Source organism: Engraulis encrasicolus, chromosome 3 (assembly GCF_034702125.1).
Source record: "Engraulis encrasicolus isolate BLACKSEA-1 chromosome 3, IST_EnEncr_1.0, whole genome shotgun sequence".
NCBI classification, from domain to species: Eukaryota; Metazoa; Chordata; class Actinopteri; order Clupeiformes; family Engraulidae; genus Engraulis; species Engraulis encrasicolus.
The window spans coordinates 37429363-37453811 of record NC_085859.1 but is presented as its reverse complement, the minus strand read 5'-3'; the positions used below and the strand labels follow the sequence as shown (position 1 = coordinate 37453811).

The following is a 24449-nucleotide window of genomic DNA, read 5'->3' as shown; positions in this document are numbered from 1 at the left end:
TGGGTGTGTCTGTCTGTTTGTCAAATGACTGCTTGTCTATGTGTCTTGTCTAAAGTGTGTGTGTGTGTGTGTGTGTGTTTGTGTGTGTGTGTGTGTGTGTGTGTGTGTGTGTGTGTGTGTGTGTGTGTGTGTGTGTGTGTGTGTGTGTGTGTGTGTGTGTGTGTGTGTGTGTGTGTGTGTGTCCGACTGTCTCTGACTGACCTACTGCCTCTACGTCATAGCTAAAGCCAGTGTGTCCTGTGTTTGTGTCTGTCTGTCTGTCTGTCTGTCTGTCTGTCTGTCTGTCTGTCTGTTGTCTGTCTGTCTGTTTGTGTCTGTGTGTGAGCAGAATGGTGTGGCGTGTGGGTGCTGATACCAGCACGTGTGTTTTTTTTTGTTTGCTTCTGTTTATCAGCCTTAAGAGCCACATTAATGCTTCTCCATTTATGAACTGACCCAGGGTGTATTTCTCGACAGTGTCGTTCCTAACTAAGTTAGCAACTGACTTGGTTGCAATGTAATTTCCCATTGGCAACCTACTAAGTTGCTAACTGGTTAGCAACGACACTGTCGAGAAACGGGGTCCTGCTCTAGTCCGGTTGGTGGTGTCGGTAGTTGCTGTGAGCCTGTTTCCCTGTTCTTCTCTTCATCCAAGTTCAAGAGTGGTTGTATGCCAATACAGAAGTGGTGGTATGCAGTTCTGAATATAAAAATAAACACTTCCCCGTTTTTTGCCTTCATTTCCTCAAACGCATCTAATGTGTTCCTCTTCCTCCCCCCCTCCATCTCTCTTCCTCCTTTCATTCACTGGTTCTTCTTCATTCCTTCCCCTCCTCTGGATGCTTTTTTTCTGTTCCCCTTTTTTTCCCCTTACCTCTCATCCCGTCTCCACTCCTCTTTCTCTTCTCCTCTGTGTGTCTCACTCCTCCTCTTTCCTCTGCTCTATCTCTTTCTCTTTTGTCTATTCCTATATCCCTCTGTCTTTCTTGCTTTCTCTCCCTCATGCCTCTCTCACTTTCTCTTTTCTCTCTCTTTCTCTCCTCTTTCTTTGTTTCTTTGCTTCTCTCTCTCTCTCTCCCTCTACCTCTTTCCTTCTTTATCCCTCTCTGTGTTCCTGTTTGCCCCCTCTCTATTTCTCTTTCTGCCATGTTATCTGTGTCTGATTCTTTCCCCCTCTCTTTTTCCTGCCCCACCCCCCACTCTCTCTCTCTCTCTCTCTCTCTCTCTCTCTCTCTCTCTCTCTCTCTCTCTCTCTCTCTCTCTCTCTCTCTCTCTCTCTCTCTGTCCTCACTCTCTCTGTTCCTGTTTGCCCCTCTCCCTTTCTCTTTCGGTGTTTCACCCTTTTCCTCTCAATTTGTCTCTTCCCCCACCTCCCACCTCCCCCTTCTCTCTCTCTCTCTCTCTCTCTCTCTCTCTCTCTCTCTCTCTCTCTCTCTCTCTCTCTCTCTCTCTCCCCCTCTCTCTCCCTCTCTCTCTTTTGATGTCTCACTCTTTTCCTCTCAATTTATCTCTTCTCCCACCACCTCCCCCTTCTCTCTCTCTCTCTCTCTCTCTCTCTCTCTCTCTCTCTCTACCTCTCTCTCTCTCTCTCTCCCTCTCTCTCTTTTGGTGTCTCACTCTTTTCCTCTCAATTTGTCTCTTCCCCCACCACCTCCCCCTTCTCTCTCTCTCTCTCTCTCTCTCTCTCTCTCTCTCTCTCTCTCTCTCTCTCTCTCTCCGTCTGCAGAAGAACATCCAGCCGACGGTGCGGCGTACGGGTCTGGCGGCCATCACCCACTTCCTGTTTGGCCCACCCCGTCTGCACAAGGAGCTGCTGGAGGAGAGGGACCTGGTCTTCGCCATCGCACAGTGTAAGTGTATAGACACACACACACACACACAGACACACACACACACACACACACACACACACATAAACACACACACACACACACACACACACACACACACACACACACACACACACACTTCTGGAGGAGAGGGACCTGGTCTTTGCCATTGCACGGTGTAAGTGTATAGACACACACACACACACACACACACACACACACACACACACACACACACACACACACACACACACACTTCTGGAGGAGAGGGACCTGGTCTTTGCCATTGCACGGTGTAAGTGTATAGACACACACACACACACTTAAACGCACTTACACACGCACTTAAGCGCACTTACACACACACACACACACACACACACACTTCTGGAGAGGGACCTGGGGACCATTCCATCATTGGCGCTGAATTCAGCGGCGCTTACGTGCAAAAGCCGAGTTGCAACTAACGGCAGCTTATACTTGAGGCAGAAGCCGTTCCATTAGTGAAGATCAGCTGCGCCTTGGCTAGGTTGACTTCAGCTGCGCTTATCAAAGCTGTCGTTGCGCTCGTGCACGTTGTACAGGGGAAGTCCATATTAAGCATTGTCGAAAAAGCGATCATGTTGGGGAGTCGGGCATGCGTTGTGAAATCAAGGGTTTTTTTTATCACAGATGTGATGTGTTAGTGGGTCATCGATAACGCAGCTGCTTCGTAATTGAGAGGCCCGTGTTCGATTCCCACTGTGCGCAATGACGTTAATGCATTTATCAGAAGAACTTGTTTTAGGATGAAACAAAGCATAGGTAACACGTAGGCTAAGGCAGAGAGCATTTGCTGAATCATTGCAATGCAAAAACCAACCGTCGGCGACTTTGAGGACTTTTTCTTAATTACCTGTAAAGTGTAAATGTCTACATTGGCGTATTGCTTGGTTGAGAATGAAGCCAGCCACTTCATCAACTCAGAAAATAGGCAAATGTAGCCTACGTTTGTGAAGATTTCATTATCAGCCTACAACATATTATGCAGCGCACCTACCCACTGTGCCATCTACACCATCTTTTCCGTGACAAGAATTGCTTAAACTTATCTTATTATCAAGACAATAAAAGTTTTCTAAAAATGTGCTAATTATCAAAAAATCCCCCGAAATGAAAGACAATGGTAATTATTGGAGTTTTAACAGGCATTACCACCCCATGCACTGTTTTAATAGGGCGACTGGTTCGCTTTGATCTCGCAAAATGCTGGCGGGAAAATGCGGAACGGTCCGGTTGTGACACAGTGTCCTGCAGGTTGAAATTCTTTGAAACACTGATTTATTTAGCCTGATGTTAAACCTGGGAGCTACCAGGTTTGACTTGGAGCATAAATTACCGTGGCAACTCAGCTGAGTTTCAGGTTAGCAAGGCTGATGGAACGGATCTCTGTCTAAAACTAGCGTAGTTTACCGACTTGAGCTCGGATTTGGAGTTACCGCCGTTGATGGAATGGTCCCCTGGTCTTCGCTATCGCACAGTATACTACGTCTACACACACACACACACACACACACACACACACACACACACACACACACACACACACACACACACACACACACACACACACACACACAGACACACACTTACCTACAAACACACTGCACTGCACATTGCACAGTATTGGTGTAGTGATACATTTACAAGAACACACATGCATGCATCCCACCTACAGTATATGAAAAACCCAATTCCCATTGAAATATCTGCTATATATACCCAGTATATCTTGTGTACCGTAAATGCATTTTGCATCTTTGCAGAAATTAGTACCACTAATTCTAGGACTAAGTCTAGGTTTCTATGTGTTGCTTACATACACGCACACAACAATGCCCTCCCATAAATCACTAATGAAAACGCCCATCTTGTGTAAATGCCTCATGTATCACTGCATAGAGCACTACCAGCTAAGGTTTCTAGGTGTTGTTGTTTACACACAAACAGACACAGTATTGGCTGCTCGGAGCAGGTGGAGATCTAGAGTGTTCTGTACCAAATGTCTTGTCTCTCTCTCTCTCCACTGCTGTCCTGCTGCTCCTACCTATAGTACGCCTGCCCTCTGCCGTGCGTGTGTGCGTGCGTGCGTGCGTGCGTGCGTGCGTGCGTGCGCGCGCGTGTGTGTGTGAGCGCGTGTGTGCGCGTGTGTGTGCGTGAGCGTGTGTGTGTGTGGAATGGTGAGATGGTTGGGCTGTGGCCGTTTGGCCAAGGGCCCAGGCCCTCTGTAACAGGATGTCCCCTACAGAGTGTTAGAGCGCAGCCACACACACACACACACACACACACACACACACACACACACACACACACACACACACACACACACACACACACACACACACACACACACACACACACACACACAGTACACAGTTTACACACATGCGTAAATTTGAATCTTGGAATTCAAATAGAGGATAGCATAAGACTGCAGCTCAGCGTCATACACTGCTAGACTATGCCTCCCCGTTACCTTCTACTGACTGTATTTTGCTATGTTCCACTCCTTCAGTATTTTTAATTGTTCATTAATTTGCAAACACTCATTCAGTAATATGAAGTGTCCAAGCTATGCAATACTCTTGCCATTGTGTTATCTTGTAGCATTTCCTTGCATTTTCAGCAGCACCGTTTGTATAAAATATGCTAAGTAGACAGTAATGATCATGGTTTTTGAATCTATTTAACCATATTGCTGTGGTGGCAGCTAGGGATGGGCAATATGACGATATATATCGTTATCGTTATATAAAAGTGTATATCGTGACCTATATCGTTCTCCTATATCGTTTATATCGTGATGGTAATTTGATCAATTTTATACAATTGAATATCATTTAATTACATTTCATGTTGTCACAATACACTAAGTTAATGTAACTGTAAAAATAAGAATAAAAAGATCCATTTTAAAGAGAGGCTGTTTTGCGACATGAAAAAATAAAGAGCAAATAAAGAGAATAACTGAAAACGTATGTAATTATGCTATATTGTGATATATATCGTTATCGTGATATAAAGTAATCCATATCGTGATATTGTTTTTTTTCCATATCGCCCAGCCCTAGTGACAGCCTCTTAATGTTGGATTGTCCAAAGAGTTGGATAGTCCAAAGCAACGAGCATTGATACTAGGATGGCTCAGGGGTGTTAGGCATGGAACAGTACTTGTGTTCATCACAATTGCCCATGTATTGTATGTCCAGTAGTACGCTCTCCTAACATCTACGCTCTAGGATTTCTGTGGCGCATTGCGTTGGGGCACTGGGTCATATACGGCAGCAGCCCATGAGGGACCAGTTTAAAGTTTGGCTGGGGTAAAAAGCCCTGCCCCGTCGTTCTCTCTCTTCCTATTGTTTCCTGTCCACGTCTTCAACTGTCCTGTCATATGTATAACTGGCCATCGTGAATGTGCTGTATGCCCCTTTTTGGGGGAAAACAAACTGAATGTCTCATTAACTTGGATGCAACATCGGCTAGCCTAAATAAACACAGTCCATGCTTCAGCCACGGCTGTTTGGCTTTATTATTTGAACAGCCGACAACACAACACGTCTTCGGCATGTTGATTCTGAACAACGCTAGTCTACATGTCCTTGTCTTTTGTTTATTTTTCCGCCAACACCACCAATTGACTTGCATTGGCTTTCCCCCCAATGTTTTCCCTCAAAAAAGGGGCGTAACGCACATGGCACGCTGGTTATACGTAGAACAGACTGACCTCTGACCTCTGTCTCCTGGCCCCACAGGCTCCCTGGACAATGTGCAGCCGGTGCACATGCGCGTGCTGCAGACCATCTACAAGAAGCTGACTGGCAACCGCAACGACTGCCCTCGCTTTGGAGCCCACTGGGAGAGTGTGGGCTTTCAGGGTGGGTATAATCTAGCCAGGCCACGCCCTCCTAGTGACGCAACACCGTCTACATTCCTTCTAGTCAGGCCAAGAGCAATGCAAATATCGTTTCTGATCTCCCTAAAAATCAGGAACTCCAGTCACTTTTTCGGACAACAGTCAACCAGTAGAAAACCTAGGGAGGCGGGTTAACCATGCTGTTTGGGGAAACCTTAATTATTATGCTCTTGGTCAGACCAAGTCTCGAAGAGATGTGAAAGTTGATGATAATCAGGCTAGGAATAATCAGTGATTGATTCATTCAGTTATAATATAGTGCCACATATTTGCAAATGACCCCGTTTTACCTGTCCATTTCAACCAAGTCATCATTCAACCAGCCAATCAGCTGGTTGAATTGGATAGGTCAAACCTTTCATTTTGAGTATGTGGCACTGGATTGTAAACTAACAAATACATTTTGTCCGCCTCTGGGTATCAACATGTTGCTCATCTTCTGTTTGAGGAGGTCATGGAAATTCTGTTTTATGGTCAAGGAAAGTCATGGAAAAGTCATGGAATTGACGTGGGAAGCCTGATTAATGCGTCTGCATCTACTATCTGTTTGCTTGGCCCTCAGGTACGGACCCGGCCACAGACCTGCGAGGCACAGGCTTCCTGGGCCTCATGCATACACTTTACCTGGTCATGGACCCAGAAACACTACCTTTAGCAAGAGACATCTACAAGCTGTCCCAGCACCCAGTGCAGGTAGCACACGCACACACACACACACACACACACCCCAATGTGCGCACACACACACACCAAAGCACGCATGCACGCACACACACACACACACACACACACACACACACATACACACACACACACACACACACATTCATCCACTCACTCATTCCCACAATCATTTACTCACTTAGTCTCACACTCAGTTACTCGCACACACACACACCAATGGGGAACGCACATGCGTACCCAAACATAGTTGTGATGACAAATGTGATTAACTATTCTCAAATCTCTTGGCAGAACTTCCCTTTCAGCGTGATGTCCATCAATATGACACGCATTGCCTTGCACGCGCTCAGAGAGGAGGTCTTATCCAAGTAAGTGGCCAGTCTGTCAGTCCTTTTTTACTCACCCACATGAACACAAACATGAACACACAACTCATTCCGACATTTTGCTATATGTTTACTTCAATGTGCTACAATGTGTATTAGGTCTTTGTTTATGTCCTGTATCTATGTATCTATGTAAACTTGGGATTAAGAAAATTACTCTACTCTACACTAATAGAAGGACCTCTATGCTGGCAATACCTTCAATAAATATTTAATGTGTATTTACATATGAACTGGGGGAGTGTTTATGAAAGCAGAGCGTTCTGGTGGATAAACAGTCCCATAAGCCCCTTCGGCCTCGTTAGCACCTTGTTGGAGCAGCTGTCATAATAGAGCCATGAATGCTGAGGTGGAAGTAGCAAGTCGACACCTCTAACCTCGCTCACGCGTCGACGCGTTTCTTCCTCCCAACGGTGACCTCACTTTGTCCCATCCAGGGAGTGCAACCGACGGCAACAGGTTGTCGGGGTGATAAACGACTTCTACGCTGCCACCTTCCTGCATCTGTTCCAGCTGTGGAAGACGGAGCAGAAGACCATCTCGGACTCGGGCTACGTGCTCAAAGGTACGCTGCTGCTCTTTTTTTCCCTCTTCTCCTTTTCACACCTGCATCCTCCTCATCCTCCCATCATTTTCCCCCTCCCATCTTATTTCTCTTCTCCTTTGTTGTGTGTGTAGAGGTGGAGATGTTTGCCAAAAAGAACCCCAAGCAGGTCCTGCGGCGCCTGGAAACCCACCTGAAGGAGCGTCGCGGCAGGATAGGCCATCGAGCGTCGCCGGACAGCCTGACGCACAGCAACCGTTCCCCTAGCGACCGGGGCTCCACCCTCGGGGGCGGGGCCCAGGGGACCAAAGAGGGCAAGGACATGAACTTCACCGGGGTCTGCGACCTCCCGGCCGACATGGAGGGAGACGCCAGGCTCATCTAACGGAAGAACGAGTGGAGCGTGAGAAAAGAGAAGTGGAAGAGATAAAGAGAAGGGATTTTTTAAAAAGGAGGGGAGATTGGTGGGTTGGTTGGTGAAAGTTTTGACATAGAGTTGAGAACGTTGTTTTCCCTCTCTCTTTAACAACCTCCCCCTCCTCTCTCTCTCAACTTTTGCACACGACAAACGCACACCCCACACATGCACGCTCACACACAGACACAAACCCAAAACGTCAGACAGACAGGCGCACTGCAGCGCACTTGGCCAGCATGGCTGCACATATGTCTTGGAGAGCTGTTCCTCTTTCTCTCTCTTATTTTTCAACAGAAGTAGACTTCAGGGTTACAGATTCAATACAGATCTTTCTGCCTCTCTCTCTATCTATTGCTCTCTCTCTTTCTTTCTCTATCCCTCTGCGCATCAGTAGTTTGTTTCTTCATAGAAGAACCTCCCTCCCTCGTGACTTACCGTAATACGTGCTTATTACACCGAGCAGTCGCCAAGGTGAATAGTTGCCAAATATTGTTTTGTTTTGTTATGAACTTTTTGTGTTTTGTTTTTTTTTGCTTTGCTCCCCCTCCCCCTATCTTGCAGCTTGGTGTTCAGGTAGAAAGCATCCTCATGGTCCATGGTGGTGTGGAGGTGGGATGGGCAGGCTCAGGGAGAAGTGACTGGCTGACTGACCATGGTTTAAAGAGGTGCAAAGGTTTTTTGCAGGAGCTGCTTGTGTGTTTGTTTAGGGTTGGCTGTGAATGTGCTGCACAGGGGTGCATTTCTCGAAAGCGTCGTTTCTAACTACGGTAGCTACTTTGTTGGTTACAGTGCAATTTCCCACTGACAACTACCCAAGTTGCTAACTGCTAAAAATTACGCATTTGAGAAATGTACCCCAGAGCAGCGAAGAGGCCATTTTGGTAGAGACTAGAGAGAAGTCACTAAACAGTCACTAAAGGGAGTGTCAAAGACGGCAGCGAGCGAGGTACACCATTTTTTTAATCATTGTGTGCACTAAGTGAGAGACTGAATAGGTGGACTGCCACGCGTGTTTGGCATAACTCTCTGTTTTGCTTGCATGTGTGTGTGTGCCTGTGTGTGTGCGTGTGTGTTAAGTATTAAAAGTGTTGTACCTATTTGCTCAGAGACATTTAACTGCTTTGTAAATGTTACATAGGAAAACATGGTGTCATTCTGCGCAAGTGGTTAACAGTGCAATCCAATGCAGCCCTAGTGAAGCGCTCCCTAACCTTGCAAAAAGTGATGTGAAGTATGTGTTGGTAGTTTGTGTTTGTGGGCTGAGAGTGAGTGAGGCAGATGAGGTCGAGATCTCTTGGCACTATTCTTTTGATTTATTTTTTTATTATTGTCGTTATTTTCTTCGTTTCAGAGCTCTACAATTGTTCTCTATGGATGAATTCTAGCTATATTAAATATATATGAGTATATTTTTCAAAGACTTTACACTGAAGCTATTTTATTCGTACCAATATGAAGAACACAAACTAAAGGTTAAACAAAAAAAACAAGGCACTTCCTCATGGGCTCCCTCAGGACGACAATGGTTGTCAAGGAAACTCCCGTCGGTGTCGCCGGGGTCCCATGTATAGGCTGCAAAATGTTTAAAGAGGGGGCTGTTGGTGACGCATCACCACATTGACTTAACCACCCGCTCCCCTACCCTACACCAGCCACACACCCCTCTTTTCAGACTGTTACTGTCATCCCCCTCCCCGGCTCAGAGTAACGGGGGAACGTTTTGACGGAAAGCATTTCCCTCCTTAGCTATAATTAGCAGTTGCTAGCCTAGCACAAAGCAAGACTGTGGCTTTGCTTCCCCAACCAGTGAGCACATGTACACGGCTTGCTCCTCAACAGCTCTCACCCTCTTCCCTCTTGGCTAGCAGGTTCTTTGTCAGCCGCATGCGAGAAAAATTAACGAATAAATAACTAAATTAATAACAAGACAAGTCCTCTGCAAACGCCGTGCTGGTGGCTGTAGATGTATGTAGTCTTTACCTGGTGTGTAAAAAAATTGTGTATGAAGCCTTTGACAGGTTTTTTGCAGTTCGTACATTAAAAAATAATTAAAAAGCGGTACGTCTTGGCAATAGTGGTAGGAAGCTAGTGTTCAACAACTTTTTCGGTAAATGTGTTTTACATATGATTGAGAAGCGCTTATGAATTTTAAGGACCTGTTTCCTCTACACTTCAGGGTGGTGGCCTAAACACAAGGAGAGACATTCTAAGAACACATTAGCATTCTGAGAACACTAATGGGTAATGACATCTGGACTGAATAGCAGGCAGGCAGTTCATACTGCCACACTTACAGAGTTGACCTGAAGACTGACAGCGTTGGTCCTAGCTACTCCTAAGAGTGTTGATTTTACACTGCAAATGTTACTGTGTAGCCTACAGACTTGGTCGTTCATCACAAAGCATCAGTTGGGAAAAAGATATGTTGCAGAGTAGTAAATATTTGTTGTTGTCTGCTGGAGGGTGGCTGGAGAGTGATCGTACTTAACTATCAGCATACGGTCCTAGTCAAACTGCTCATCTCCTGCGGAGTAGACTGAGGTGGGGCTGTAGGAGCTCATGTCTGTTCCAGCAGAATAGTGCCAGCTCATCTGGGGTGCATTTCTCGAAAGCGTAGTTGCTAACTACAATAGCTACTTTGTTGGTTGCAGTGCAATTTCCTATTGGCAACTACCCAAGTTGCTAACTGCTAACAACAACACTTTTGAGAAATGCACCCCTGGTCATGACTGGTCTAGCTGATGAGAGCGAGGTAGTTGGCCATCTGTATGGTCAAGACCCAACTTGTTTGACCGAAGATGGTTGGTCTGTTCCCACACGACAAAGTCCGAGGTGGATTTCCTGACCTACAGGTCTACATTTTAAAGGAAGGACGGTCTCTGAACTTCTCTTATTCGTAGCATGCTCCATAGCACTAGAGCCGTACGTAGCACCAGAGAAATCGTTGTTGGTTTTTGTTGGTTATAATTTTGTAGTTTTCTCTCCTTTTAAAAAAAATGTTGTTGACAAGAGGCTTGTTCTATTACTCGGTATGTTCACTCGTGTCTTTTTTGGCAAAAAATGTTAAGTGTTGTGTCAGAGGTTTTTAAAAAAAAGAAAAAACACGGTATATTTCTGTGATTTTCTCCAGTTTCTTCAGTTCCCTTTGCAACAACAGCAAAAAACTCATGATTGAATAGTAGGAGTTGTCACGTTTTCAGTCCCTGTGTTTAGTTGAATAACACACTAGTATTTTCTGTACTCAAATCAGTACAGTACCTTTAGAACATGATCATTGGGACCCGCTTGTGGCACAGAGAATCCCGACTTCAAATGAAGAAGAAAAAAAAACATTAGTTTAGCATTTATTTTTTCATGCATTACCCCAATGCGTCATTGCCCAGTGACACATTTTACTCATCCAGGAATTATTGAGAACACACACACACACACACACACACACACACACACACACACACACACACACACACACACACACACACACACACACACACACCAAAATAGTCATTGAGCCTGATGGAAGGTTACCAGTTGAATGTGATAAATTTGGCCAGAAACACAACTATCATTTCTCTGTAATTACATCTTTTATGCACACACACATGCACACATACACATGCAAGCAAACAAGCGTTTCCATCTGCTTCTTTCCCTCCATTTGCTGTGACATCACCATAAACACACACGCAGACACACCACACACACACACACACACACACACACACACACACACAGGTTACCGCCCACACCAATGCAGGCACACCACACACCGAGCTCCTCTCTGCTCAGTTGGCCTCGGTGGCGAAGTGCCGCTCGTGAGCATGCCTGAAGAGCCTCCCTCATCGTGCCGCATGATTGGTGGAGAGAGCTGACGTTGGCGGTGGGCGGTGCAGTGCAGAGAGAAACACTAGTGCCTCGGAGGGGAGGGGAGGGGACATGACAGGGGACGACGGGGTGTCACCCAGCCAGTGTCCTGGGGAAGAGCCCCAGGTGGAAAGCATTCATAAGCTATTTACAAAATAAAAGCATGACAGCAGCTGTGTGTGTGCGTTTGGGGATAGGGCAGTAGGGATGGGGATATTGACTGGGATGGGGAGTGGGAGGGTGATGGTGGTGGTGGTGGTGGTGGTGCTGTGATCGTCAAGTATGTATTATATATATAAAGCATTCAAAGGCACTACCAAGCCACTGCTGGTTATTTGATTGATTGTAGACCCTGTGTGCTTGCAACAGTGGACCAAGAAATATTGATTCTAGCGAATATCGAAACCTCCGCAGTACAGGTGGACAGTAAGCAGGGGAGGCTGCATCAAATGACGAGGTTGGGTAGCCCGAATCACACGTACTGTACCGCACAACTGCCGTGTGTGTGCCCGTGAAGGAACATTCCATGCCAGTTTGCCCTTGCCAAGTCGTCAGTGGCACCCGGGACGAGAACATGGCACTCACTTTCGCCCACGAAAAGAAAAGAAAAATAGAAAAGAAAAGCGTAAAACGACACAGGGCACGCCATGCACGTCCCAGCTGAGCAGTGCGCGTCCGATGACAATCTGTAGACCTGCGCCTCTTCTCACGCACGAAGAGAAGTTTCGTCTGGAGTTGCCTAACTGTGCTGTGAGGTGATGAGCATTAGCACGTGTACATTGGAGGACAGGACAGGACACAAGTGAAGATTGTAACAGTGGGATTGTTGCTGGGTTAAAGGGGTGGTGTGGGTTTGGGTAGGGGTGGGAGGGGAGGGGTTCTAGAAGCAGTTATGTCATATAAAACCTCAGGCTTGAGACAAATCTCACTCTCCTCTCTCCTTTTTCCTCTTTCCTGATAGCTGACGAGCAGCAGTGATGTCATGACAAGATATACACAAAATGAATAACATCGTTGGTTTCTCCCGATGCCCAACAGTTAAGCTGTTGAACGCACGTCATGTGTCTTTTTTGTGGTCTATTGCCCATTCATCTCTACTTAACTTTCTTTTTGGGTTGTTTTTCTGCTTTTGTACTTGTGCAAAAGTCTTTTTTTAATTACTTAACAGTGTATTGTCAACACGCAGCTCACACCCCCAAAAATAGCAAAAATGGTGGTAACAGCAAAAAAACAAGACTCCTGTGCATTGTTTTATGACACGACAGAGAAGGTGGTTGTCAGACTGAATGAGCCACCTCTGGGTTCAGTTTCAGGTCACTACAGACAGCCCACATATTTTATTTGTTTGTTTGTTTGTTTTTTTTTTTGTTTTTTTTTGAAAGTTCATCTTTCTTTATTGTTTTCTTGCTTTCCTGGGACTCCCTTCTGCTGTGCGTTGGGAGAACTGGTTGAGTCTGGTCCAAGACTCATTCTTCTCATTCTTCTTTTCCCTCCAAAAGAGCATCCTACGTATGTGGGATCACACAGAGTCCAGTGCTACACCGCACCCCATCCCCTATTCCCGTACCCCTTCCCATAAACCCCCAAAACCCCCCCCCCCCCCCCCCCCCCCCCCCCCCCCCCCCCCCCCAGCACATTCCTCTGGAGGTGTTATGTTATTGTTGTTGTTGTTGTCTGTCTGTCTGTCCCTCAGCGCTTTCTAATCCCCCCCCCCCTCCACTCCCTACTTCTGTCTCTCTATCCCCCTAAAATATACCTGATTGTAGAAGTCCAATTTTATAATGAGAATATATTTCAGAATATATGCGTACGGTTGTACAGTAATGTATTGTATGGAGAATATTAAAATAAAATTGCAACTTAAAAAATAATTCTGTTGGCTTGGTATTATTTTTCCGAGTCAGTGTGGCTGCAATGCTGTCATTTTACCTGAAGAGGGCACACTTCTCACAGAAAGTGAAACAATGTTTTTGAACTCCAGGCAACAGTATAGGGCCTGAATAGAGAACGACCATTATTGATGTGGGGCTTCAGAATTATCACCTTAATGAGCATGGTATAACCAACATATGTATCTGTACCTTTTTAAAGTAGAATTGTGAAGTTAAATATGAAGCATTCAAATGCAAAACCATGTAAGTGTATTTGTGATAAGTTTATGAAAAAAGGCTGCATTTCTGTAAAATGAGTTAACTTGGAATTCCCCCCTTCTCATTTTGTTTACTACTATTATCAAATGACTACATATTTCTGAGAAGGTAATACTTTTACCTGTGTGCTCTTAGTTTTGTGAACTCGGCCTTACAAATACAGCAGCATTTACAGTAACACTCAGTGCAAATGTAATTATTCAAGCCCTGGCTTCATCCTGTCTTGTATTAAGGAACCTTGAGTACTGTACACAGAGCCGCTGACCGCTTTGACCAGGCCCAGGACAAATTCATCTGATGGGGCCCCCCTCCAAATACATACAATGCTATGAGAACTTTCTTTCTAGGGCTCTCTCCCTGGGTCCGGGACGACTGACCCCTTTGTCCCGTCCTGTCGGCTTCCCTGACTGTATATAATCTGCATTCCAACTGAAAATGCACATTCAAATCCTTTTGCAGCAGTCATGCACTAGATTTAGGTCTCTGCATGTCTGCATATCCTGTGCTTTCTGTGTCAGTACACTGTATGTGTATTGAGAGTTATGGCCCCGTGGTTGGACCCAGGGCTGGACTGGCCATCTGGCATTACAGGCATTTTTTTTTTCTTTTACATTTCTGAAAATCGTGGGCCACTGGCGAGTCAGTTCTGCGCCGCTAATTAAGCCAAAAGTGCCCGGGCCCTATTTCTCCCCCCAGCTCAGCCCTGGTTGGACCCCAGCTGTGTGGGAAGTGAGGGAGACAGAGAGGACAAGACCAACAAGGCTACTTGGATGCATACTAGTGGTAGCCCCATTAGAATACATCTTCGTTGTCAACACTATTCATTTTCATTTATTGATAGATAACCATTTTCTTAATAAATTGTCATTTCAACTTTAAAGTTAGTTATTAACTAATATTGACTAGCGTGACAGAAAGTTTTGCAGCTACAAGATGGCGGACATGGAGCAGATCCTCTTCTCATGAAAAAAATAAATAAAAGCATAGTGAATACTTAGAATGTAATGCAGGTGGTAAGTATTCGTGAAAAAGGTAAAATTTGTGAATGGGCAGCATTCATTCCGGAAATAAACTACTAAAAATATTATACAGTGCACCTTTAAGTTTGGGGAATGATGGATGCTATGGCACTGAAGGGACAAGGGAGTCATGGAAGTTAAGTTTGTAGTTGTGGAAAGCTCTTTGTTCAAACTAATACATCTTGAAAAAATATTAAATTAAAAGCCTATTGTAGAGCGAAGCGAGCATGCCATGCATCTTGCAACCATCACTGACTCAGAGGTTTGCTGACTCAACTGTTCAACATTTCAATTCAAACCTGCTGCTCTGCCTCTGTTTGCCTTCAAATAGTACACAGACACACGCACACACAGCATGAAGACCTAACGTGTCGTGCGCCCTCTACTATGAAGGTCCCTCGAGTAGAGAACCTCTGTTCTCAGCAGCAATGGGTCCGAGCTGGCCCCGCTGACAACTTTGGCTTGCCTCTGGGACAAAGTCATTTCAAAGGGCCCCCTAGCCCAATACTATAAAATGAGGACCCAATTCGGAACTCCTCCCCTCCCTAGTCCTCATTCCTCACTCCAGGAATTTCTTAAGCGTTACTTTGTCCACATGCTGAGACGATGCTTGGACGTTGTCCAGTCCAGCAAAGCCAGTGCAGTGAAGGACTTGAAGGATCTAGTGAAGGAGACTGAAGCGTGGGGAGAGTGGTGGGGGGGTTGGAGGAGCAGGTGGTGGTGGTGATGTGGGGGCTCACTGAATGTTATGAGTCATAAAATACGAGTGGAAGCTGCTGCCGACGCACTTGCTAAGCTGTGGAAAAAAGTTCTCTATAGAGCTGGCTGACTGTAGCCTTTAGAGTGACTAAACAAAAAGGACAAGACACCTGGACTACTATACACATCATGGAAAAAAACACTTGTTGCACAATTGGTGTGGAGATTACCCAATGGGGCATTACCAACTATTATTTTGAGAGTGCCAGGAACGGTGATGCAATTTTCAGGATTGTGATTCAAGATGGTGGTGCGGCATATATGAAGGAGTATACAGTACAAAAACACCACAAGCATTCAACACCAAAAGCACAGAGATCTTGAGCTGAGCATAGTACTGGATATTCTTACACAAACCAAGAGGAATCTTTCTGGTTATGTCATATATGCAAGAAAAAAGGCCATCCTTTAACTTTTACAGACATTGTTTTATAGGCCTTGTACCCCCGTCCCGTGTGTGTGTGTGTGTGTGTGTGTGTGTGTGTGTGTGTGTGTGTGTGTGTGTGTGTGTGTGTGTGTGTGTGTGTGTCTGTGTGTGTCTGTGTGTGTCTGTGTGTGTCTGTGTGTGTCTGTGTGTGTCTGTCTGTCTGTCTGTCTGTCTGTCTGTGTATCTGTCTGCATCCTTTAACTTTTACAGACATTGTTTTATAGGCCTTGTACCCCCGTCCCGTGTGTGTGTGTGTGTGTGTGTGTCTGTCTGTCTGTCTGTCTGTCTGTCTGTCTGGCTGTCTGTGTGTCTGTCTGTCTGTGTGTCTGTCTGTCTGTGTGTCAGTCTGTCTGTCTGTCTGTGTATCTGTCTGTCTGTCTGTGTATCTGTCTGTCTGGCGTAGGTTGGTGCTTAAATCTAAAGATTTAAGACCCATGTGGGCTCAGTCTGTCTGCATGGAAGTAACAAAAATATTGCTGCCAGTTCTGTTAGCCTTAAGTATATACACAGACATGTGAGCTCTTTACGAGACAGAGAGAAAGTAGGGGGAGACAAACAGGTTAGTTGTCCAAGGCCCAAGGAAAGAGGAGCCCCAACAATAGAGACTCCATTACATTGAATGCATTGAGGTGGGGGTCCTTTCCAATTATTTCATCACAGGCCCGACAAAAGCTGTAAGCGGCTCTGCATAGACTTACATGTGGGCTTCCAAAAGTGGGCCATATGAGGTAGGTGGGTTTTTTTTACAAGCAAGACAAACGTTTCACTAATAAAATATGCTTTATGTCACCATAACAGCATCTCACAACATGATTTCAGATGTGATTTCCTAATCTGTGAAACCTGTGTAGCAGGGAGACGACGATGTAAACACTTCACTTCAAAAGTTTCCCCTACGATGGGGCTTGTCATTCGTGTTTACACTTCATGGTCTGACCAGTTTTTTTTCGAAGTTTTTTTTTGTTTGTGCGTAGTAGCATTTCTAAAACAATAGTTCATACACTGATGTAAACCATGTGGTGTGGTTTGGGTAACAGTCAGGTTGACAGTTTTTTTATAATAAAGTAGTAGGCCATATTACCATGTAGGATACTGTATAGGAGCTACGTAGAGGTGTAAAAAAGTCTCCTATATATCATATATACATATAAGATGTCCATTTGCTCAATTCTATGCCTGTATGTAATCCAGGGTAATGTGAATAGAAGGCTGTATTTGTCTGCATTACTGTATATCAGGGGTCCCCAAACTAAGGCCCGGGGGGCGGATGCGGCCCGCCATGTCCCTCTGACTGGCCCTCCACCTCTCTGTACCTCACCATTTGAACTGGCCCAAAGAAGCAATCCTATCTTGTCTTAATAGTTTCTCATCTCACTGTAATATAAACAGGCCTACCATTTCTATTTTATCGCTCATAAACTGTAAATCACCATATTTTTCTAACCTTTCCTTGCTATTTTACATGGTTATTAGAAATTAAAAGGAATATATGTGGTATTTCAAATAGAAAAACATTGTTATTGTCATCCATCAACCCCTTTTCACAGAGCCTTTGTTATAGCCTTACTGTCACCAAAATTGTAATGACCAAGTCTTAATCTGTTACTTAAGCCTCTCAGTAATGTCATAGCAATGTTGTTATATGATGTATTTTAGTCTTTTCAGCAATGAGTGAACAGTCCTGCCAGCAGGCCCATCTGCGCAAATTGAGGCTACTCAATGGATTCAGTGAATCCAAATAGTGATATGCAGTAACTAAACTGGAACTAACTAGGTATTCTGGCATTCTACTGTCTCTTCCTAGCCAGACTGCTGCCACCTAGTGCCGCCCTCTGCGCTTAGCTTCATTCACTGCTAGAGACACACAGCCAGAGTCAGCAAGACAGGGGCACACACACACAAGTATGGTGTGTCTTTCATTCAACAGATGCATGGTAGTATAGGTAGGCATAGGAAAAAAAGTGGATGCATGCATGCATGCCATTGTTGCTATTTGCACCTGAGTCTGGGGTCCGTATCTCGAAAGCGTCTTTGCTAACGACGGTAGCAACGTCCTTCGTAAGAGCGACTCAACTCTCTCTCGACAGCGACGCTCACCACTAAATCCAAGGGAATGGTAAGACGGTCTTAAGACGGACGGTCTTAAGACGGTTAGCAACGACAAGAATCGAGAAATGGACCCCTGGTTAGCCATTGTTTCTATTTGCATCCGGGTGTGATTAGCCATTGTTGCCATTTGCACCCGGGCGTGAATAGCCATTGCTGATATTTGCATCTGAGTATGACTAGCCATTGTTGTTATTTGAATCTGGGTATGAATAGCCATTTTTTTCTGTTTGCACCAGGGTGTGAATAGTCATTGTTACTATTTGCATTTGGTTGTGATTAGCCATTGTTGCATGAAGTATTGAGTATATTTCATTCAACAGATGAATGGTAGTATAGGTAGGTATAGGGTACACTCAGTGGATGCACCAGGTTGTGAATAGCCAATGCTATTTGCACCCTGGCGTGAATCGCCATTGTTGCTATTTGCACGCGGGTGTGAATAGCCATTGTTGCTATTTGCACCCGGGTGTGAACAGCTATTTTTGCATTGCTTCTCTTTCATTCAACAGCTGAATACTGACACATATAGAAACAGAAAACTGTCGTGTAGATAATATTACAGGGTTGTACCATAAGTGGGTATAAGAGAAAAAAGTGGATGCACCCAGGTGTGAATAGCTATTGTTGCTATTTGCATCTGGGTGTGAATAGCCAATGTTGCTATTTGCATCTGGGTGTGAATAGCCAATGGGGCTATTTGAACCCAGGTGTGAATAGTCATTGCCGTTGTTACTATTTGCACCCGATTCTGATTAGCCATTGAAGCCGAGTTTGAATAGTCCTTGTTGCTATTTTCACCCGGATGTGAATAGCTATTGTTGATATTTGCATCTGGGTATGAATAGCCATTGTTTCCATTTACACCTCAGCTTCTGGGTGTGATTAGCCATTGTTGCATGAAGTATTGTGTCTCCTTCATTCAACAGATGCATAGTAGTATAGGTAGGTATAGGGGGAAAAAAGCAGATCCACCTGGGTGTGAATAGCCATTGTTGCTATTTGCACCCGGGTGTGAATAGCCATTGTTTCCATTTGCACCTCAGTCGGATAAGTCATTGTTGCTATTTGCACCAAAGTTTGAATAGTCATTGTTGCTATTTGTCCCTGGGTGTGAACAGCCATTGTTGATATTTGCATCTGGGTATGAATAGCCATTGTTGCTATTTGCATCTGATTGTGAATACCCAATGTTGCTATTTGCACCCGGGTGTGAATAGCCATTGTTGCATGAACACACACACACACACACACACACACACACACACACACACACACACACACACACACACACACACACACACACACACACACACACACACACACACACACACACACACACAGAGAGAGAGAGAGAGAGAGTATGTGCCCCAACTAAAAGCAAAGCAAATGCCACATCTGTGTGCAATCAGGTCAGGCCGACTGGCCCATGTGTCCAGCAGGCTGTAGGGGAGACAGACAGGCTGTGCAAGGGCAAGGGCTTGACAGGTCAAAGGCGGGACACCCCAGAGGGGGAGGGAGAGAGAGAGACAGCGAGACAGAGAGGTAAATGGGTGCAAGCAGGGATGTTAAATTATGGGGCAAAGTGGGAGAAGTCACCAGGGCCCCATGTATCCAGGGGGCCCACAGACAATCACATGGGGGGAGGGGGGTGTCATGCGTGGCTCAGAATTTTGTGGTATAGTACATTCCTGGGTTCAGGTAAACCCATCAAGGTTTATCGTAGGAGGCCCATTGAACTCATCCATCCATCATAGCCATGTCTCCTCCTTTCCTTATCTCCCAAAGGCAGGGCTGAACTGGGACCAAAAACAGCCACAGCATTTTTACCGTAGACAGTACATTACATTACATTACATGACATTTGTAATATGACACGACAATACGTAGATGCAAATACAACGTGGGGTTATTTATTTATTTATTTTTGAAATAAGTGCATTTGCACAGGGTTAAGTACAGTAGACATACGCACACGCCCATATACCCAATGCACAACATGCCTTACACTCTACCCCCGGTCTGGGCCAGCTCACACATCAATGCATCAGTGCAATAGTCACTTAAGAGGAGAGTCTAAACTTGAATGTTGAATGTTGAGAGAGATGATTTTAGTCTTGTGGCTTCTGGGCGTTTGCTCCACCACTGAGGAATAATGACAGAGAACAGTTTTGACAGGGATCACCTGCTCAGAGTGAGCAGGGGGCATGGCCAGGCGGTTTGTGTTCTCTGTCAGGAACATATGGCCTTATTATGTCCTTCAGATAAGCTGAGGTGGTTTTGTAGGCAAGGGTCAGTCAGGGCCTTGTGTTTGATCCGGGCAGCCACCGGAAACCAGTGCAACTCGATAAATAGAGGAGTAACATTGGCCCTTTTGGGTCTAGTGAACACCAAACGTGCTGTTACGCTCTGGACCATTTGCAGTTGTTTTAGTAAACCAGCAGGTAGACCTTCCAGGAGGGGGTTGCCATAATCCAGGTGGGAGATAACCATGGCATGGGCCAGTAGTTTCACTGGTGTATGATCTAATTTTCTGTATGTTGAACAGCACAAATGGGACAGGCCCAGGCAACTGATGCAATATGGTTGGAGAATGGCAGTTGTTTGGTCATCGATCATACACCAGCCCCTCTCACACAGAGGCCCCTGATTTACTACAATATTAGGAGAGAATCAGTCCAGTGTCTATATGAAAGATAAACCCGTGGGCTGCCCCCATCTAAATTGTGGGCTGATCTCTAAGGCAGCATCAACAACCTACCAACATTGGCCCCTAAGGATGTCGGCCCACTGGGAAAATCCCCTTTATGTCAGATTACCAGTCCAGGGTCCTCGTGTAGGCTACAACACTTAGTCATGCACAAAAAAGTTCCGTAAGTAATGTACCAATACTGACTTAGCATGAAAAAGTGCACGTTTACTAAATTTCATGTAAAATTGGACATACCACATGAATCAGCATGAAAACCTGTTTATGCATGGAGTGATACATTTAAGATTTTCAAGCGCAAATGCATTTTCTCAGATATACACTCACGCAAAGATTCAGTAGGAAATCTAGGGAAGTCTTTGTACATGAGGCCCCAGCTCTGTCCAAAGGTCTGCTTGTTGTTGCTATGGTCAAGCTTGCAGCTACTGCCTCTGCTCATGATGTCCATGAGAACTAGGAAATGCCAAAGTGCCTACTAATATAACTGGAATAAATTAGTCACTATTAATCGCTTTCCTGCTTCTCCTCTACCCACTGCAAAACATCTGATTCCACCTCACGCCTGGTTCCACCAACGACCTTGGATCTTGCAACAAGAATGCAATGGAATGAGACAGACAGAGAGAGAAAAAAAGACATGTTTTGCAAGTTGTTTATGCACACTTCTGAGTCTGGGTATAGTCATGACATTGGCTTTCCTCTTAGGTCTTGTATAACCTTTTTGGGCGCACATGGAAACCACTCACAGACCTTTCAGTCAATGCAAAATCTGGTACTAGTTTCTTCCATTAGAAACATCTCTGCAACACAGAAAAGCATCTAGATGATGTTGATACTTGTAGACCTAATTGTGGGTTATATAGTTGTAAATAGTGTGACAGCAAAATCTATTGGATAATGAATATTAGTTTAGTTACGGCTTATTTGATAGGGACAGGTAGGTACATTCAGTATAATGTAGTAGACTGTGCAACAGTCCAACAGAAATCATCATAGCATTTATAGCCTAATCTAATTTCCATGCATGTCCCGAGAAAGCTTTTAATGAAAAAATGATGCTTAAAAAAAAGCAGCCAATCCAATCATCCAAGCCATTCATGCATTGATACGAACAGCCACAGAGGCTAGGCTACAACACAAACCAATGCCTTCCCTAACACTTGCTGTAATAGTCATTGAAAAGTTTTTCTAACATAGCAACAGAGACAGTATTAAGATGAGACAAAGCATTTAAGAAACTGTGCATAGAAATGAACAGGGGCAATTTGTAAAGCCAATATGGCGTGTGCCTGCACATCTCCCGTCTTTCTGGCAACAAGAGCCAATTGACTGCTGAGCTCCGCATGCATAGTTCAAAATTAGCTATAAGAAAAACAATGATTTATAGTGTTACTTTTATGTATACGGTCAGTCTTACATAGCCATTATAGTCTGGGTTTCATTGTGATTCCAATCATATGATTTGTGTATGACTCAGTATCAGTTGTCACACAGTCTGTAACTTGTGTTTTCCCATTCATTCTGAGACGCCCTGAGCTTTCTAATCCGAAATAGCTGCCTAGAGGTGTCGCCGAGATGGCTACCAAGTGGGAGGACTTATAGAAAGCTACTTTGATAGCACTACACTACTATGACATTACACAGGGCCTTTAGTAATGCATTACAACTTGGTGCTTGCCATTTTGGTAACAGCCAATTTATAACAGGGGCCATGTCTTAACAGGCTAACACAACAGTCCATGTGTCGGCTGGCAGGACCATGGGGACTTACAGTAGGTTTATGTATGACTTGGGTCATTTCTCAGCCCCACCATACCTCTCTCTCCCCAGGGGTGGGGGAATTGGGCCGGGGGCTCTTGCCCCTGAGAACCAGGGCACTCCAATATTGGTGTTGGAGGCCTTATCTTGACCTGGGTAGGCCGCATCGGGGGCCTATCAGTGTTTTGCCTTGGTGCCCTGTGTGCAATTGTTCTGCCACTGTCTCTCCCCTTTGCATCGCTCATACTGCACTACCATATCAAAGCAGAATGAAGATGCATTCAGCCAATTGTACTGTATGTCTTTTCACATTTAAGGCCTACTCTCCAATAAGGTGTAAAGAGTGTTTGGCAACACCTTGTTGTTTTCAGCAGTGTTTCATTTGGTTTCACATTGGGTACATTCCAATATGCGACCTTGCGTCCTCCACTTGTGCTTGTGGCCTCACGTTTTACTTATGTCCCGCCTCCGTGGAGAAAACAATTAAAAGTTTCCCTGCTGTCAGCCTGGCCACAACAATTTTTGGGGCACTATTCTTCATTCACCATCCAGTTTGCAAATGAGAAAATGACTTTACAATTGAGCTTTTGCAAGATATTGAAATATAATGCTGTTGTCAGTGATGTTATCACGACGTATTACTTCCTGGTACGAGGCAACAAGCACAAGTGGAGGACACAAGGTCACATATTGTTTTACGGGTCAGCAACACATTGTAATGCTTTGTCACAGAGTTGGTAGCAATAAACAAATTGTTCATTGATAAAATGATTAGTAGAGCATGACATTTAATTGTTGTGTTCTCAGTGTCATTATTACGTGTTTGGACATGGTAACAAATAATACAGTTGACAATTTTACACTTCCGACCATTTATATTAGTCACGGTTGTAGTGAATTGGCAACGTTTGTGATCACAAGTGATAACTTCTATTACGCAATACTATTACATCTGGGCTCCAGACACATAGGCAAGATTGAGCATGAAGCATGCTTCGGGTTTTGGTCTTGTTGGTGTGCTAGTTCTAAGGATAAAATCTACCAACAAATGAAAGAAATTAACAAATAAAGGTGAAACACTCTGCAATGTATGTATAGTCAATACTAATTGTTTGTAGGAAATGTATTTTTGCTTTTCTTGGATAGGACAGTCCGAGAGGAGACAGAGAAAGTATTGTGAGATAGATGGGGAAGGATCATGAAATTACCTCGGACCGGAATAGTAGTGGCAGTAATGGCACAGTGTCTTAAAGGATTTATCCGGAGTTGGAACAAGTTTGCCTGATTTTTGCATGTTTGGGATGAAATACAGTCACTCTAGAGCAAAATCAAGGCAAAAGGATGCGTTTTGAGAAAGTTTGATAATATCACGTTAGCCTCGTTAGCCATATCAGCTATGCAATATGAAAGATGCGGGCATCGTTTTTCGGCGGTTACACACATTTCAAAAACACAACATTTTAAAGTCTTGCACAGCTCAAAACAACGTCACACGTACCTCATAATATGTTGAGGGTATCCACACATAAACCGAAGTGTCCAAAGCCCTTCATGTATTCTTGAAAGGTCTGCAGAATGTGTTTTGTAAAGCTACTACCTTGAGAATATCTTAATTACGGCCAAGACAACTATTTGACACTAAAGTCCACCAAGTAGATTGCCGAGTGCGTCGCATCATCAGCTATGATTATTTCCATAGCGAGTAACCACAGCTGATGGTGCGACGCACTCGGCAATCTACTTGGTGGACTTTAGTGTCAAATAGTTGTCTTGACCGTAATTTAGATATTCTCAAGGTAGTAGCTTCACAAAACACATTCTGCAGACCTTTCAAGAATACATGAAGGGCTTTGGACACTTCGGT

The 24449-nt window shown here is 44.7% G+C and overlaps 1 protein-coding gene across 3 annotated transcripts in view; it reads left to right on the top strand.

Moving 5' to 3' along the window:
• Positions 1–11874, top strand: part of elmod3 (ELMO/CED-12 domain containing 3) — a 30105-nt gene extending 18231 nt beyond the window's left edge. For all 3 annotated transcript variants that reach the window (XM_063195334.1, XM_063195336.1, XM_063195337.1), the window contains exons 9-14: positions 1706–1829; positions 5600–5722; positions 6323–6453; positions 6736–6812; positions 7268–7395; positions 7509–11874. In XM_063195334.1, the coding sequence (XP_063051404.1) occupies positions 1706–1829; positions 5600–5722; positions 6323–6453; positions 6736–6812; positions 7268–7395; positions 7509–7759 (834 nt within the window). In that variant the 3' untranslated portion in view covers positions 7760–11874. The remainder of the gene's footprint in view (positions 1–1705; positions 1830–5599; positions 5723–6322; positions 6454–6735; positions 6813–7267; positions 7396–7508) is intronic.
• The last annotated feature ends 12575 nt before the right edge of the window (positions 11875–24449 follow it).